The 12,820-nt window shown below is 44.0% G+C and overlaps 1 protein-coding gene across 1 annotated transcript in view; it reads right to left on the reverse strand.

The window, feature by feature from the left end:
* Positions 1-594: 594 nt before the first annotated feature.
* Positions 595-12,820, reverse strand: part of RPF2 (ribosome production factor 2 homolog) — a 38,973-nt gene continuing 26,747 nt past the window's right edge. Inside the window, exons 9-10 of the mRNA XM_077487110.1 lie at positions 8,790-8,934; positions 595-2,806 (exon numbers count right to left, since the gene is read on the reverse strand). Coding sequence (XP_077343236.1) covers positions 2,624-2,806; positions 8,790-8,934 — 328 coding nt within the window. The 3' untranslated portion in view covers positions 595-2,623. The remainder of the gene's footprint in view (positions 2,807-8,789; positions 8,935-12,820) is intronic.

Genomic DNA, 12,820 nt, shown 5'->3' on the forward strand with positions numbered 1-12,820 from the left:
ATTGGCCTGGGCAGGAAGGGGGTGCAAATGCCCTGTATTGAAATGCTTAAGTGAACGAGTTGCTATATAAAAGGTTTATACCTAGAAGGAACTGTCTAGGATTGAAGCATAACTGCTTCATGTCTGGGGCAATTTAATACTTATTTAAAAAACAGCATTTTTGCTAGAAAATTACCACCAAACAAGTATATTTTTTATGAAAACAGAGGTCGTGCAAATTTGTACAGTGCATGATATTTGCACAGGTGTATAACAAACTTATGATTTCAGGAAAAGAATATGTGCACACATAGTATAATGCTTTTTTTCTTCTTTTTTTTTTTTAACTAAAATGTGGGATTGCTTCAAGTAAAAAGATCAAAAACATGTCCTGACTCAAAATTGCATGCGCCTGTGAAATGGCAAAAAATGCTGGTACCTACAATTTAATTTTTTTATATAGATGATGCTTTTAGAGGTTATCACTCTAGGATTAACCATGAATTATGGCCCTTCTCACTAGCATAAAAGAAATGAAAAAAAGACTACCAAGCCCATGACCGAAGTTGTAGCCTTGAGCAGTGGTGGCTGGTGCCCCATTTTTTGGGGGGGGGGGGGGGGGGTTTGGGCTTCTGACAGCCAAATTGAAACATCCAACCCCCGCCCACGCGCTGTCAGTAGGTAGGTCTGTCGCAGCCTCACCCCCCTTTCGCTCAGTCGTCAGCTCATCCAGCCCCGCACTTATCCCATCTAGGTGGCGGGCAGTGCTTCCTTCTTGTTGGCATCTCTCAGCATCTCCTCCTCTGCCTGAGGGGCATCCCCTGCATCTTCTCATCCACACAGCCCAATAGGATCGCTTCTCCTCTCAGCCAATCCCCACTTCCTGATTGGCCAGGAGGAGAACCAGGAAGACAATAGGGAATATTAATTCGCTATTGTCACACAACTGGGTGGGTGCAGTGCTTTTTTTTTTAAGTCAATTAGAGCTTCTGGCTATAATCACATGCTCAAAAAAACTCCCAAAAAACCCAATTGGAATCCATGCGTCAGGCACCCTGCATGTAGATTAGGGGGGCCACATCCTTGTGCCCCATATGGAACCACTATAAGTTCTGGGCATTTTATTATGGCCTAAGGAAGGCAAGTGGTTAAAAGCCTCCTGTTTTTTACAAATGTTCGGCCCTGCCTGGTAATTGCTCAGCTTTTTAATCTCTACTTGTACTTTATCTAAATAAACTTTCAAAACGTTTTACTATGGACAGAGGTTGTTGCTCTCCTGATCACCAGAGTACTAATCTCTGTAGGGACTAATACTTTAAAGTTGAAGTACCATCAAATATACCCCCATCAATGGGAGTCTATGCCCGGAAGTGGGTTTATCTGCTCCCCCCTTACCCCCCCTCAAAGGTGCCAAATGTAACACCGGGGGTCCAAAAAGCAGAGGTTCAATTTTTGAGAACCCCCGCTTTAAGTGCACGCATAATAAGCAATGCAGGTTTACTTCTCCAAAGATCACAGTACTCCAACTTGGCAATATTGGCAATACCTTTATCTACTTTTCTCTCCAGAAATATGAAGCCATCTTTGTTTAGGCTTCATCCAGGGTCAGCATTTACTTCATGGATTAAGATGCTGGCTCAAAGATAACAATCATTTAAATCATTGTGCCTGTGTACAGCTTATCAGCGTGACCGTTGTAGAGAAATCCAAATTCCTGCCTACAGCAGATAAGTCATCTTAGCCTAGACAAAGTCACCGACTTGGAACTCATAGGTATAGTTTAAAAAAAATTCTATGTAATTGTGACATGTCAGGAATTTATTTATGCACACTAATACAGTTACTGAAAAGTCAACTTTAAATAAGCACCAGTGTTCTTGTAACTAACTGCTGATGAAATACATTTTGAGATGCATACAGTAGAGAAGGGTCTTTCTAAAAATTCAATAGTACACTGCCCTCTAGTGACTATATTTGTTAATGCATTTTGTGCCATAAATCCATCAAACAGAAATGGAATAATCAGTTTATATTGGAGAAGAAATTGTACACCAACCAGCTTCAACAGAACTGAAGCCAGCACATGCAAATAATATGGTTTACCATTACAATATGGAGCCATTAGTAACAAGTACAGGCTGACAAACACAGTAACTGCAATACAAAAAAACAATCCCTTTATGCACAAGAATCTCTTGTGAATCTGCTAGTGCTGTTTCCAGAGCACATGACAATTACCTATTCAATGGAAACGGACCACAAATATTTTACATATAAGAGTTATCTTAATATAAAACAAAATAATTTTTAATAAATCCTGTATTAGGCAATTAACTAGAAGCCCAAACTAATTCTGATAGATTTTGGTTTCTTCAAGGTAGTTCTCTATCATACAATGCTCTAGGTATTCCTTTCACACTTTTGGTGCTTTCAAATACACAATTTAATAACAGGTTCACCCACTTTTCTCAGAGGGTGAAACTTATGGTTGGCGTAAGGTTTCCGTTAGAAAAGATAACCTGTTTTCTCATTGTACAATTAAGACAAAACTGGGCATGAAAAGCTTTAGCCCATTATTTAAGTCCTGAAAAAAAGGCATGCTTAAAAAGGATAAATTGTCCTCTAGAACTAACTAAACACCTATTCAGTTGCTTTTCCTCCTTTTTGGGGTTCCATCTTCACTTGTTTTTGCAATCTTCTCTGCTGGCCTCTTTTTCAGAGCCTTAACTTTACGGGTCTGCAATTTACCCAGATCCTGTTTTTGCATGTGAATTCGGCCATATTTAGTACCAAAAGTATCATGAGAAATGTTTTTCTTCTTCTTGGCCTAAACAAAGACATGCAATGCATCAGAATAATCACATACATGACAACTCCCTTTTGACAAATCTACAATGTAAAAACATTTGGTTTGTGCACTTAGGTTATTTGTATAAACAAAGTAACCCAGAGCTATAAATTAAGTTGTGTGTGTGCTATCTTATTATATTAAAAATATAGGAGCTTTTAACCATCACAAGTTAGCTGAATCGAATTGAAAAAAAAAAAAAAATGGAAAAATATTCTACCTACCTACGTATTTATGTATGTATCTAAGGGGTGGACAATTTTCGTTCACTAGAACCTCTGTCACGTTCTCATTCATCTTCTGAATGACACACAACATTGGGTCACAGGGCAGTCTTGGGGTTTAGAGCAAAGTTTGCTGGACTTATAGTCCCGATGGTTCCTTTACATTCCTAGCTATGCTCTGAATGCTGAGAAAATGTGATTTTTGTACTCACAGTAAAATCCTTTTCTCCGAAGTTCATTGACTGACACAGCTCCTTTAATTCTTGACCTTAGGGTTAGCACGCCACTTCAGGAGAGGACAATGCAGAACATGTAACACGTGTAAAAACAGCAAGACTGCACAGCACCACCCAGGGAGCTGTCCCTCTGGCTATAACCTCTCACCCTGCTTCCTGCAGCTTAGTTCGTCAAAAAGCAGAACAAACAAATAGGAGGGGTGGGTGCTGTGTCCGTCAATGAACTTCAGAGAAAATGATTTTACGGTGAGTACAAAAATCACATTTTCTTTTTCATTCATTGATAGACACAGCTCCTTTAATTATTGACCTTAGGGACATCCCCAAGCAGTGTCAAAAAACAAGGGGTGGAAACAGTAAAACATAACTTCGCCCACAACAAAGGGAAACCCTCAATAGAGGAGTCGCCATCTTAAAGGGCCACCATTAAAACCACCAGCCAATTTATGCATCAAAAGATGCATTTACTACAAAACTAGTAACTTTAAGAAAGTATAATTGTAACTTTACACAGCCGCCTGCAAAACCTTGCGGCCAAAGAAAGCATTCGAAGATGCGCTTACGTCACCTTTGTAGAATTTAGTGAAAGTATGAACGGACGACCAAATCGCCGCCTTACACACCTGGGAGACAGACGCTTGATGTCGGAAAGCCCAAGAGGTCCCAATTGTTCTGGTGGAATGAGCCGTGATAGGAAAAGGGGGTACCTGCCTCTTTAAGGCATAGGCCTGAACCACGATCTGTCTGATCCACTGAGAAATGGTGGACGACAAGACGGGTGTCCTATCATATATGGTCCCCCATCGCATAGTGTCCGCTGTGTACTGCGCATGCGCAGTACACACCACACACAGATTCCGAAAATAGCCGAGGATGAACGGCGCCTGCACCGTGAGCCCAGGCTCTATCCCCACCATCCAAGTGGACATAGAGTAGGTATATAAAAGAGCCGAGCGCAGCGAGGCCGAGCAAGAAGCGTGGCGAGTGAAGCTCGCCGCGAGGGGCCCTCTCATTTTCACAACCCTATGTCCACTTGGATGGTGGGGCTACCACCTCCACTCACGGCGCAGGCACCATTCAGCTTCCGAGATTTTCCGAAGCTTCTTCTGTCCCATACTACGCATGCGCAGTACGGGGCGGACACTATATGATGGCAGAACACTGGCAGACCTTTTTTTTTCAGACCAGCCACCTAGACAAACAGAGTCTGACGTCCGGAAGGGAGCCATAGCAGATACACCCATAAAGCCCGGACCACGTCCAGGGAATGTAAGACAACCTCTTTTGGGTGTGTCAGCTTAGGACATAAGGAAGGTAACACAATGTCCTCATTTAGATGGAATGCCGAAACCCCATTTGGAAGAAAAGAGGGCTAGGGACGTAGCACCGCCTTATCCTTTTGGATGACCCGGTAGGGAGACTTGCATGACCAGGCCGCCAACTCAGAAACCCTCCTGGCAGATGTAATAGCCACTAGAAAAACTACATTCTAAGAGAGTGCTAACAAGGGAATCTCCCTAATGTTCTCAAACGGCCGGTTTCTGAAGCGCTGATAGCACCAGATTCAGATCCCATGGAGGTAGCGTTGGCTGAACCGGAGGGACCACGCGTCAAAACCCTTTGCAAAAAAGGTACTCACCAATGAGTGAGCTGCCAAGGGGCGTTGGAAAAAAAGCCAAGGCTGATATCTTTCCATTGATGGCGTTTAAGGCAAGTTTCTGATCCACTCCTCGCTGCAAAAACAGCAGGATCCTGGAAACTGAATAAATGCAGGGACGCCACCTCATCCCCTCACATGGGAATGCAAGCCTTCCATGTATGATGTTAAATCTTCCAAGAAGATGACTTCTGTGCCCTCAGCATAGTGGAAATTACCGAGTCTGACAGACCTCTGTCCTTTAGCACCTGGTTTTCAAAAGCCATGCCGTTAAAACCAGCGACGGTAAAGCAGGAGAAGCATGGGTGGGGGGGAGGCATAAATCAGCCGATAACTCCCCATGGAGCCACCAACGCGTCTGATCAGTCCACCCAGGGGTCTCTTGTCCTGGACACAAACCTCTGCACCTTCTGATTGAGCCGACAGGCCAAAAGGTCCTCATCTGGTGTGCCCCACCTTAGGCAAAGGAGCCTGAATACCTCCAGATGCAACGACCATTCCCGGGTCCAGTATCTGACGACTTAGGTAGTCCGCCTGCCAATTTTCTATACCCGGGATATATATGGCCGACAGGGCCGGCACATGCTGCTCTGCCCACTGGAGAATGTGACCGACCTCCTGTGCTGCAGCTGAGCTCCTTGTTCCTCCTTGATGGTTGACCTACGCCACCACCGGCGTTATCTGACTGGATCTTGATCGAACGCCCTTGTCTGATCACCGAAAGCTCGAGCACATTGATCGGCAGTTGGGATTCTCCCCACGACCGACTGTACTCCCAGCACCCCCCCCCCCCCCCCAATGATCACCGTCCAATTACCACTCCTGAGGTAAATTTACTCAGGCACTTCACAGCGCAGTAAAAAGGGGCAGAAAAACAAAAACCGACCCTAACAGCCAGCGCAGCCATGCCAAAGCTCAGAGCACCACCCAGAGGACCTCCGGCCTAGGTACATATACCGCACCTCATACCCAGTCACACAGCAGCCCCAGCAGGGGGAGGAGGGAACGAGGGATAGGGAGAGACCCCCCTAGTTGACCTCCCAGGGAATGCCCAGCTGCTCTATTCTGCTGAGGCAGGGAGAGCCGTACTTACCTTTCCTGTGGCGTGATAACACTCAAGAATTAAAGGAGATGTGTCCGTCAATGAACAAAAGAGAAATGTAGTTTCTCACGCTGTATCTGCAGAATGTTGTGAGGCCAGGCAGTAGTAGTCAGCCAATGCTTACAGTGTTTGTGTCTTATTAGAGGGCTTATACTGCAGCCTGCAGTACACTGCGTCCAAAAGGCGATATCCTTGTGACCTTTTATATCTACTTGATAGAATCTGGTAAATGTATGGAATGAAGACCAAGCTGTTGCCTTGCAGATCTGAAACATGGAGGCTAGGTGATGCACTGCCCAAGAAGCACCAACAGCCCCGGTGGAGTGCGCTTTAATATGAAAAGGTGGAATTTTCCTTTTTAAACCGTAAGTTTGAACACTTGCTTGATGAATCCATTTAGGAATAGCTTGACGCTGCCTGGCAACACAAACAAAACATCAGTTTTTTTACGAATCTGAGTGGTCACCTTCAAGTAGACCTTGACTGCTCTCGCCACATCAAGAGAATGAAGTGACCTCTCTTCTAGAGAACGAGGTTCTGTGAAAAATTAAGGCAGAACAATATCCTGGTTTAAATGAAAACTTGACACTACCTTCAGTAGGAAATTCGGATGAGGCAGCAATACAACCTTATCCTTATGAATAATCAAATATGGCTCTTTACAAGAAAGAGCAGCCAACTCCGATACTCTATCAGAAAATATGGCAACCAAGAAAATGATTTTCCTCATCAAGAGGACCAAGGGAATATCTACTATTAGCTCAAAAGGCTGTTTCTGTAATTCCGACAGGACTAAATTCAAGTCCCATGGGTTCAGGGGTGACCTAACTGGTTTAATCCACATTACACCCTAAATAAAGTTACAAACCAGAGAGTGTGAAGTAGTCGTTGAAAAAACACTGATAAGGCCTTTGATAGTACTCAAGGCCAGTTTAAATTGCCAAACCCATATGCAGAAATTCAAGGATCCTACCTATGACATATTTCCTGGGGTGCTAACCCCTGGATTCACACCAGGAGACATATACCTTCCAGACTCGTATATGACTCTGGAGGCCAGCTTCCTAGCAATAACCAAAGTAGAAACTACTGAACCTGATAGCCCACGGTCTTTCAGAATGTGGTTCTCAATAGCCAGACCGTTAAATCTAGCGTTTGTAAGGTAGGATGGGATACCGGACCTTGCGAGAGAAGGCCTGGCCATAGTGGTAGAGTCCATGGGTCCCCTACCGCCATTTTTACGATTTCTGCAAAACAAGATCTTCTGGGCCACAAGAATCACCTCCTTCCCTTCCTGCTTGATCCTGCGTGGAAGCAGCAGAACAGGAGGGAATGCATAAATCTGTGAAAACTGATCCCACGGAAACACCAAGGCATCTGTTCTGCATGTCATCGGATCACTTGTCCTCGCCACAAGGTTGTAGTTCTTGTTGAACCTGGACGCAAACAGATCCGCGTCCGGAATTCCCAATCTTTGACCTATTGACAGAAAGATATTGGGGTGAAGAGACCATTCCCCCAGGAACAACTGTTGGTGACTCAAGTATTCCGCCTGCCAATTCTCTATCCCTGGAATGAAAATTGCTGAGACAGACAAGGAATGTTGTCTTCGGCCCAAGATAGGATATGATTCACCTCTCTTTGGGCTGCACAACTTCTCGTAACCTCTTGGTGATTGATATAGGCCACTGCTGTGACATTGTCGGATTGGATTCTGACAGGACAATTCCGTAGTCTGACCCTGGGGTTTACATCTAGAACCTGACAGTGGAGGCCGTCGTGACTGCCTGGAGGCAAAACCTTGTTTCTTCGGAAACTAGGCCCGGGTACCATTCAATTTAGCCTAAAAGACACTTTGAATGTATCCGTCTGCATGGCTAGCCCCAGCAAGGATTGCTCCAGTGGAGTTAAGCTCAGCACATCTTTACTCGTGACCAACACCTTAGGCACTGGCGAAAAACGGAGGTACTCCCAGTAGAGGGAGGGGTTATATAGGGAGTGCACTTTTTGTCTTAGGGCGTGCCAGTGTCCATCACCTGAAGGTGGCCTATAACCCACATAGTAACTACTATGGCTCTGTGTCCCGTGATGTAGGATAAGAAAGGTAGGCAGCCACCACAGAACATCAAAACATGTCAAATGTGCGATAACAGAAACATACAGCTCAGCACGACCGGTTTCATCGACAAAATGACGGAAGAAGTCCTTTTGTTGATGAAACAGGTTGGGCTAAGCTGTATTGTAAGTGCAATACTTTATATTAAATGCAACCCTTAAGAGCTTTTACACTATCCAACGTTTTAGGTTTTATTTGGATCTTGCTACATGATTGTCGTTTTGGTGGAGTCCCCTGGATGCGCTGCAGCTGTTCCTGACGTGGTTCCTTTGCATATATAACCCCTGCGGATGACCCCTACCAGGACATATTCATCAAGTCTGTTTGACCCTTCATAATAAAGGGTCAAGGCCCAACCTATTGTGGTGGTGGTGTGTTCACTTGGTGAAGGGATTGGATAACTTTATCCACAGTTGAATAATGGAGTTTGCCATTTGACCATTATGGTACATTTGGGAGACAGATTTTTCTGGACTATTTATCATTTTTTTTCAGTATTTTTAATATCATTGTAGCACAATACACCTTTTTTTTTGTGGTTATAGCACACATTTGTGGTGCTGCTTTTTTTCACACTGAATTATTTGTTAACATGCACAGTATTTTTGTATTCATCAAATATATTACCTGCAAGGCTTTAGGACGTTTCATAGATAGCTTGTATAGGTCATCAGAAGCCAGGTGTGTCCTTCTCATCACAAAATCAAATGAAGGTCCCATTTCTTCCAGTTCTATGCGTGGGGTTCTGCACCCAGACTTCTTCATTAACACTCTAGTAAAACAAATACATGAAAATTCATAATGTTATAGGAAAAAGATCCAATTACCTTCAATGCATGAAGGTAAAAAAAAACAGTCCCCCTAATATTTACTTGAGCCCCCACTTGATCTAGCGATGTCCGGGATAGCCTTGGCCCTCCAGGGACTCGCACTCCTGATTGGCTTTTGGCAGCAATGTGTGAATGGACACACAGAGCTGCAGATCGGGAGTGGGCCTTCTTGGGTGAAACCGGCAGGAGGGATGGGTTAGAAGTGCCAGCATCGGCCCCCAAGAGGAGGAGGATCCAGGCTGCTCTGTGCAAAACCACTGCACAGAGCATGTAAGTATAACATGTTTGTTATTTTACAAAAAAAACAAGGTTTTCGTATTGCTTTAAAATAGTTAAACGCACTTTTTTCCATTTAACACACTGCTACTATGACAAAAACACTTAATCCTGCAATGCTGGCTCCAATGGGCAGAAGGTAAATATCAAGTGCCAATATGCATCAAATGGGCTTGCTTACTTCATTGGTACGAACAGCAGTATCCACTGCAACCAATCAATATCCATCTTGTACAGGTCTGCCTTCACCAAAGTAAATTCTAGCTGGTTGCTTTGGTACTATATATACTATATTTATCGGCGTATAACACACACTTTTTTCCCCTTAAAATCAGGGGAAAATCGTGGGTGCGTGTTATACGCCGATCCCCCGCCTCTCGGCGGCTTTCGCCCTCCTTCGGCCGTTCTCATCGGCCGAAAGCTGCCGAGAACGGCCGAAAGCCGCAGAGAAGGGCGCCATTTTTAAAAGGCAAAGCTGAGAATTAAACTGACAAGGCTGCAAATGATGGACAAAGCTGCATATGACACTGACAAGGGTGCAATGATGGACAAGGCTGCAAATGACACCGATAAGGCTGCATTGATGGGCATTTAAATGTAAGTTTTTTTCCCTTAAACTTCCCTCCTAAAAAAAAATTCTTCAAATTACCTCCTAAACTTGGGGTGCGTTTTATACACCGATAAATATGGAAGGCTGTTAACCACTTCAATACAGAGCACTTTCGCCCTCTTCCTTCCCAGCCCAATTTTCAGCTTTCATCGCTCTAGCGCTTTAAGTGACAATTGCGCGGTCATGCTACACTGTACCCAAATGAAATTTTTATCATCTTGTTCGCACAAATAGAGCTTTATTTTGGTGGTATTTATTCACGACTCCAATTTTTATTTTTTGCGATATAAGCGCCAAAAATTTAAAAAAAAAAAACAATATTTTCTTTTTTCTATTTCAAAATAAAACCAATAAAATCAAATTTTGTCATAAATTTAAGCCAAAATGTATTCTGCTACATGTTTTTGGTAAAAAAAATTCCGTTAAGTGTATAATAATTGGTTTGTGTGATCACGGACATATGTACGCAAATGATCATGTACATGTGTGTGCAGGTGATCACGTACATATGTGTGCAGATAATCATTGGGACATGTGATTTTAGAGGGACATATGTGGGGGACATGTTTTTATTATTAGGGACATGTGTATTTATTATTTGGGGACATGTATGTTTTCGGGACATTGTGTTTATACTGTGTGGTGTGTTTACACTAGACTGGTGATCAGTGAGTAAAAAGCTGTAAAAAACAGCTCATGCTCACTGATCATCAGCCGGCTGCAGCGATCTGCTCTCCTCTCCTCAGCGATGACTTCTGTGTGATGAGAGGAGGAGCCGATTGCCTAGCAACCGGCTGTTTACATCACATGACGGCCGTGATTGGGTGACACGGGCGCATCGGGATTGCGCCGCTGCGCGGGCACGCGCGCGATCCCGCTCCTTCTGATGGACGTTTCTGAACGTCCTATCAGAAGTAGACGGCTCCCACCCGGCCGTATATGTGCATTGGCCGGGTGGGAAGTGGTTAAAAAAAAAATAAAAAAAAAATAAAACTCCTCTATGGCAACCAATTTCTCCATTTGCCCCCTTCTTTATTTCTGAAAAATACTAGAGAGAAAATGTTATTAGTTGCGATGGGAAAAAACTGTTTATTAAAAAGGGATTGTAAAGTAATTTTATATATTTTTTTTAAAATAACAAACATGTTATACTTACCTCCACTGTGCAGCTCGTTTAGCACAGAGTGACCCCAAACCTGCTCTTCTGGGGTCCCTCGGCGGCTGTCTCGGCTTCCTCCCGCAGGTACTTCTCACGTTCATGTGAGCTCCCTCGCATGGTGAGAAGCACCTGTGGGTGTGCTTTCGTGATACAGCCGGCAGCTGTAGCCGCTTGCTGTATCACACGCCCCCCCCGGCGCTTCGCAAGCCAATGGCTGCGCTGCTTTCCATCCATCCTCTCCAGCCAATCAGCGGCCAGGCTGAGTGGTGAAGAGGACGTCGGGGGCGAGCGCGGGATTTTCAAGGGGTCAGGTAAGTAAAATGGGGGACTGGGGGCGCAGGCAGTGTCAGATGTTTTTTCACCTTAATGCATAGAATGCATTAAGGTGAAAAAACATTTACCTTTACAACCCCTTTAAGATTATTTCATAAACGTCCCACAATATTCTTTTTGTTTTGTCCAAAACAATAATTTTCTCTTTAACCACTTGCCTACAGGGCACTAACACCCCCTTCCTGCCCAAGCCATTTTTCAGTACTGTCGCAATTTGAATGACAACTTAGCTACACTGTACCCAAACAAAATATTTATAATTTTCTTCACACAAATAGAGCTTTCTTTTGGTGGTATTTGATCACTGCTGGGTTTTTTAAAACTAAAAATTGTGGAAAAAAAAAAAAATTATTTATTTAAAAGTATTTTTTCACCTTCACTGATGTGTGCTGGTGAGTTGGCATTGATACGCTGAACTGATGGGTACTGATGAGGTGGTACTGTGCCACACTTATAGGCACTGATATGTGGGACTGATAAGCACCGATAGGCGGCACTGGTGGGCACTGCTAGGCGGCAGTGGCGGGCACAGATAGGTGGCATGGATAGGTGGTACAGATGGGCACTGATGGGTAGCACAGATGGACAACACCTATGGGTATTGATGGACAGCACTGATTGCCAGCACTGACTGGCATGGCTAATGGGCATTGAATTGTGGCACTTGTGGGCAGTGGTGATCACTGATTGCTGCCACTGGTGGGCACTGTATGGTGGCACTTTCTTTATTGTAATCAGGGCACTGATGATCAGTGCCCTGATTACATCCCTACATGTCCCCCCTCACAAGGAGATGCCACTGATCGGCTCTTCTCACCTCACACACTGTCAGTGTGAGGCGAGGAGAGCCGATTACCGGCACTTCCTTGTTTACATGTGACCGGCTGTGATTGGACACAGCCGATCACATGTTTAAAGAGTCGCGGACGCTGTGTCCTAGCAACACTGCACGGCTGCTCCCAGAACAAGAGCTGCACCGCCCCGCCGTCATTTAACAGTGGGCGGACGGCAACAGGTTAATTTTCAACCTTGGAACTTCATGTGAAATGCAAGCAATTTTTCTTTTGGACACTTCTATATACAAATCTAAAAAAGTGCTGAAACTTAGATCAAAGCACTGATTCATCCATCACTATGCATTTTTGTATCTGCTGCCTGTCATTTTCCTAACAAGAGCTACAGTTAAGGAGTTTTACATGAATGGAGCAAATCACAACCCAGAAATATGCCTTAATGCTGGATGCCAGTGCAGTTAGAATATTGCAAATCTCTATGCCAAATAATAAAGCAGTATGAAACAATGGTAAAACCAGCAGGACATATATTTATCTAAGTGTAATATTCCCTCATCCTCCTAATAAAATCCTGAAATCATATACCTCAACAGTGCTCATAGATTTTAGCTATTCCATTTGTTTCTATTAGCAACCCATCTAATCTGTATTCGACA

Source organism: Lithobates pipiens, unplaced genomic scaffold (genome assembly GCF_037356315.1).
Source record: "Lithobates pipiens isolate NorthernLeopardFrog02 unplaced genomic scaffold, aLitPip1_a1.2 Scaffold_18, whole genome shotgun sequence".
Taxonomy (NCBI): Eukaryota; Metazoa; Chordata; class Amphibia; order Anura; family Ranidae; genus Lithobates; species Lithobates pipiens.